Consider the following 5,920-nt stretch of genomic DNA (forward strand, 5'->3'; position numbering starts at 1 on the left):
TTGACAAAGCTTTGGATTTTCCTGCTTCCTGCGTCTTTTCCATCACGTGCCCTTTTGTTGATAATGAAATCTCGCGTAAACTTGCCTTCTTTACTCACAACACGTTCTCTCTGCATAAGTTATTTCAAACAACAGAAACGGGAATATCCACGTGAAACGGGTTAGTTGGCGAAATACAATTTTTCAAGAGGGAATTAATACCCGCAGGCTATAAAATACGGGTTAGAGTTTTATTAAAGGAGATCCTTAGTATAAAAACTACGAAAATTGTAAATCCGATGGATTAGAACAATAACCCGCTTAGAACAATAACTCTTATCGAAGACCAAAGGTGGGTTTTTGAACATAATACAGTTAACGAATGATCTATACGGTCCGAGCTGATAAAAATCAGAGCAATCATATGCCAAATTAAAATGAAATCACAGGACAAGATAAATCTTTTACCAGGACGAAGTCCCTGTTTCTAGCGCCAAATTGTGAGCACACAAACCACGCGGGGGTCCGAACGCTCACAATCAATCATTATCATCTAAAGAGATTATGATGATGGTACCCTGGTGTTGATTCATTGGCTCAAAACCTTCGGGTTTATCATGGCCTCATCCAACAACTCCATGCGTGGCGTTTGTGCATGGGATATAAGTATTAAGGAAAACAAAACATATAAGTAAACATGCACGGAGCTAAATGAATGTAAAGTGCTGAAATGTAAATAAGACCAAGGTTTACGTGGTTCAGCACTAAGGCCTACATCCACGGGGTTTGTTGTTTTACTATGTTCTTCACGGTTACACGAATAGTTGAATGACTTTTGGGGTTTACATGTTTCTCTCCTCTAAGGGATTAACTTACCCTTACTAATTCTCTCTCTCTCTCTCCTTCCCTTCCTGGTATTTTCGATCCCCTTTCCTCTTGGTGGGGATTGGGTATTTATAAGGTTAGAACGTGGGACCCATCTCTGAAGACCGTTGGAACCTTATCTTCTTGTGTCCTTGCGTCCATCACGCGGAGGTCTGCGTTTCCCCCTTGATCCCGCAGAGGCATCCTCGCTCGTTCCACAGGTTGGTCGACACGTACACTGCTCAGAGTGTTTAATGTGGGTAGTTGAGGGGTTTGCTCGTGTCAGACAAGTGTCTTCTGCCCCTGTCAGTCCGTGTCAGCTAACTTTCTCTCCACCGTTGATCTTAGCTCCTCTTTTGGGGATGAGATAAAGTAACTCCTCGGGGTTTATTCGGTATTTCGTGACGCATCATGTTTTGATGTTTTGGCCTGCATGCTTTCCACGTACCTTTTTATATACACGTGTCTGATAGTGAGATATATGTGTACACAATTTCAGCTCCCGTGATATAGGCCCTTTTCAACAAGGTCATAAGAATACTACATTGGTTCGGTCAGTATTTCAAGGGCATTCCTTGCTTGTGCTCACAGGTTCTGAGCTAAGGGATTTCAATGACGATCAGAGGGCTGGAAATTTTAACATTCATCTGAAACTCGATATTGCATTTGAGTTGACTACTGATGGCGAAGTAAAGGGCCATCCTTACCGATCAAAAGTCAAGTGTGGATTAAGAATTCCATTGTTGAATTCTTCTTCGGATATAAGACTTGGCACCTTGTTCAGCACTAAGAAGTGCAAATTAGATGATATTGTAAACTTGGAACGATCGATTAACTATTGGTAGCTTATTCCGGACTGAGAAGTACTTGGATCTATCCTTTTAACTTTTATGATTATATCTGCTTTTATGGGGGAAAGACATACCTTTTCCACTTCCCACACAATTTTTTCCCATTGGTGAAAGGACAAGAGCAGAGTCTATAAAACAAAAGTAAATAATGAAAATAATATGTATTCAAGAGGACAGCAACAAAAGAAGTCGGAAGAGAAATCTGATTACAAACCCAAATGTAGTTTGACAGGTTCAACTTTGTTGCTGATTGTAAGTCTCTTTTTTGTTCTGCTTACAAATTTAACCGAAATGTAGTTTGACATAACAAACTTATTTTCGCAAAGAGAAATCTGATTACAAACCCAAATGGGCGGACATAACACTAATCACTACTGACTGAACTAATGGTGTATGGAAGCTGATTAGATTACAACCAAATATGACTACACATCTTATCTCACATAATAACAGACTACATTTATCTTGAAGGTAAACCAAAACGAAGAAAAAAGAAACACAAAGAAACGGAAAGGTGGTCATCGAAATCTAAAGAACTATACAAACCCTGGTTGAAGAATGGATGCATGATTCTTCTTTTACTGCATCCGACACAATTCAGTTCTACGGTAGCTTTCTCGTCTCCTTGAATGGTTCATGCCTTCAGTAGCTCTTCACAGAACATGTCCTTGAATGGTTCATGCCTTCAGTAGCTCTTCACAGAACATGTCGATGAATTGATTGTTCTGTAAAATACAAGACAGTAACTCGGTAAGAAACTATCAGTTACAAAAGTCAAGAGAAAACAACTTATGTTCTAAAACATAAACCATATTGAGTATTGACACACAAGAGCTTAGTACAACTTGTTAATAAGAAGACAACTTATCATAATTAATGCATGCAAGAGAAAAGCTATTATAGAAAGGGCAAACCTGAGCAAGCTTCACGAGTGCTTGACGGACTCTGTCTCTGGTGACAACTGCCCCAGGATCTGAGATTGGAGTAGGTGTGAAAAAAGGAGATGGAGTTGGTTGTGTGAATGGTTGAAGGAAAGGAGCCCCATGCAGCTGTTGAAAATTGACTGGTGAGTGATGAATAGGAGCAGTTGCAACAGCAGAAGAGGACACTGGTGGCATCAACAGTGCAGATGGGGAAGAAGTAGGTGCAGAAAACGCAGAAGGGTTGAGAAGGTTGGTCACACGGTTACTATTGTTGCTGGTTCCAGGAGTTTCAAACATGTGGATTAATGGAGTAGATGAAGTTGATGGAGGAGCGGATGGCATTTGCAGCATTGCCATTTGGGAGGTTAAGAGACCAGACGGTGCATGAGATGATGCAGGGATTGTTGTAGGAGACGGGTGGTGCTGTTCTTGCTTTGCTGCCTTAGAAGCATTTCCCATATTCCTAGCCCCCTGTAAAACATTATCCAAGATGATGAAAAGCTTAGAAGGCTGAGACCATGAAATCCAGAAGTAAGAATAACAGTGGCATCTATCTAACAAGAGTGGGAAGTTAGCTTATCAAAAGCCACTAAACTTACAAACTTAGTGTTTTGTTGGTTGGTCGCAGTATGTAATTTTTTACGTCTATGTAGAAGATGTAAAAAAAAAATGTTTTTCTTGTGTTCGGCTATTAGTAAGTAAACCAATAATTTTAGTGTGGGGTTTTTCATGATGCTAATGTCAAAAAGAGATGAATACTTACACTGAAAAGGTTCGCTAAAGAACAATCAGCGGGAACATCTCTAGATACAGTTGAAAGCGATGGCTCGAGTGGGCCCCCCATCACAGCCATGTTTGGGACAGGTTCCAATGCCTCGAACTCACTGAAATGAAAGATTAATAAGTATAAAATTGAGATTAAGATATTAGATACAATTTGCTCAAAGCTGCGGAACACAGATCTACAGGTTAACATTATGGATGCAAGTACGCAACCTAAAACAGGAAAAATGAATAGTATAGTAGCAATCTTCAGAGAATTATAAAATAGGATATCATAATAAAGTGCAGAAGCGAACTTATTAGTTTGAATCCAGGTCTAGTTCTGGTCACGTTGAGGGTGACATTCTTGACTCATTATCATGTACACAGTTACACTTAATGAGCTTGTATTTGCAAAAGTCAAAGAACCAATAACCTGATCTTATCCTTACATATATATATAGAAAAGAACGATATGTTGTTTTTATTAGTTAAAGTACATTGCAAATCACACATATTCTGAATAATTAAGGTAAAGCCAGGCAAGATATTGAAAGGTAGTGAGCATTTAGGCTTAGTTTTGATGGAATATAATGAGCATTTATCATATATCAGTTATGAAATATTACTTTTTCGTTGGAGAGACTTTAGGCTTTGGGGAAACCTTGGCGTATGCACTGAGTATCCTGCATACAAAAGAAGCAAAAGGATAATGCTTAATTCTAGTATTAATCAGTAACCAAATAACATGCTATTCATGCAGAACTGGTACAGAGCGTGACGGAAAATTTTAGAATCCCACCTATTGAACAGATTCGCAACATCTTCACATTCTCGCGCATCAAAAAACCAAATACCAGTAACTTCTTGAGCTGAATTACGATATAACAGATAAGGAAGCTGGATTTCGAACTCAAAATCTCCCAACAGGTCTTCTACAAGATTGTCTGGAGAGAGCAGATGAACAGATATGAGTAAGAAAAAACTCCTAAAACATGAGTTTATTGTTGCACTAAATTGATTTACAAGCAGTAGAAACGTAGAAGGGATAAAAATGTGTTTTCTAAGCAGTTGCAGTGTTGGTTCTCATTATTCAGTAATCTATCATGACTTTCTAACTGATCTGAATATCACTTCTTTAGAAAATCAAACACCACAAAAAGATCCAGAGCTTCCTTTGGTGTCTAAACAAGGATTTCTGGTCCAGCATATTATGCACATAACAATCAATCAGAGATCCAAAATAATATGTAAAGCAAAATACGACTCCAAATCTGAAAGTAAATAGCTGACTCATGAACGAAAGAAACCAAGAACATGAGTTACTTTAACATAACTCAAGAATAGAGAACCCACGACATAACATGTTGATCTGCGGTAAAGAACCGTTAGGTTGTAAATACAAATTAAAAACCTCCATACCTATAAACTTGTTCTTCATTAATCAATAATTCGAATTACAATAGACCTAACTCAACCTAAAATGTTTGATCCAACTAACACGGTATATCACTATCCACAATGCAACTATATACAAAATTAGCAAGCAAGCATTGAGCAGTACATAATCAATGGTATAGAAGTTAAACCTGTATTTCTCCGATTCATGACTATGAATTGGAATCGAGGTTGAGTATTCCTACAACAAAGACAAGATAAACCGATCTAACAAATCCAGTTTTGGACAAAATTAGAACAAATTATCAATAAATCACTGATTCAGAACTAACAAAATAAAATTTTTATCAACCTCTTAACAACGAAAAGAGATCCTTCGACATCTTTACGGCTCTGCAAATAATGAAGGATCACTCAATCACTGAACTAAATAGAGTCTTAAAAAAAAACAAGAACAAGAAATAGAAGTTTATAAAATTACCCATTCATTACGCTGAACGTCGAATTCATAGAAAGTGACATGAGCAGCAGTAATCAAAATCTCTTCAATATTAGGATCGATCCTTTGCAGAACAGTAAGATTAAGGATCTTTGTACTTTCTTTATCTAGATTTGGGGTTAATTTCCCAGTATTCTGTGTCATCTTCTTCTTCTTCGATTCTGTGAAAACCCTAGTTCCAATTTCAAAGATTTACAGACATTCATATACACTCTCTCCGAGAAAGAGAGAAGAGAACTGATGATCGATCTATTTATTGTATTCTACCAGAATTTTCCTCTTCTTGCTGCTTCAACTAAATGGTCAAACGAAGTCAATAGCTTTGACTGAAGGAGGTCTGGGCTACAATTAACGAGGTGTTTGGCGTATATATCGAGATTGATGTATCCTAAATATGCGCCGTTGGATTAGTGTACTTTGTTCGTGTATTTGTAAACAGATTAGAATTATCATGATGATGGCATGATGTAGTCCGTTAATCACGCTATGTTGTGCCTCTTTTTAATTACAGCATAAACTAACACTAACACTACTCAAATGTAGTAGTGTTATTAAACTTTGCTTGTAAGTTTAACCTAGGAATATCAATCTATATTATAAAAAGAAGTGGTATGTGTGTAGCCTTACAAATCCGACCATCGATT

The 5,920-nt window shown here is 37.7% G+C and overlaps 1 protein-coding gene across 1 annotated transcript; it reads right to left on the reverse strand.

Moving 5' to 3' along the window:
* Positions 1-1,881: 1,881 nt before the first annotated feature.
* On the reverse strand, positions 1,882-5,537 carry LOC113311134 (mRNA-decapping enzyme-like protein). Its single transcript, XM_026559983.1, has 8 exons — positions 5,259-5,537; positions 5,130-5,170; positions 4,969-5,018; positions 4,182-4,326; positions 4,009-4,065; positions 3,381-3,501; positions 2,609-3,088; positions 1,882-2,419 (listed from the first exon to the last, which is right to left on the reverse strand). The coding sequence occupies exons 1-8, from the start codon at positions 5,418-5,420 to the stop codon at positions 2,372-2,374; spliced, it is 1,104 nt and encodes a 367-aa protein (XP_026415768.1). The 5' UTR covers positions 5,421-5,537; the 3' UTR covers positions 1,882-2,371.
* Between the last annotated feature and the right edge of the window lie 383 nt (positions 5,538-5,920).

This window comes from Papaver somniferum, chromosome 9 (assembly GCF_003573695.1).
Source record: "Papaver somniferum cultivar HN1 chromosome 9, ASM357369v1, whole genome shotgun sequence".
Lineage (NCBI taxonomy): Eukaryota > Viridiplantae > Streptophyta > Magnoliopsida > Ranunculales > Papaveraceae > Papaver > Papaver somniferum.

Coding starts and splice junctions, on each gene's coding strand:
- LOC113311134 (XM_026559983.1), bottom strand. CDS start 5,420: ATGACACAGAATACTGGGAAATTAACCCCAAATCTAGATAAAGAAAGT. Junction 5,171..5,258: donor ACGTTCAGCGTAATGAATGG/GTAATTTTATAA, acceptor CATTATTTGCAG/AGCCGTAAAGATGTCGAAGG. Junction 4,066..4,181: donor GTTGCGAATCTGTTCAATAG/GTGGGATTCTAA, acceptor TTTTGTATGCAG/GATACTCAGTGCATACGCCA.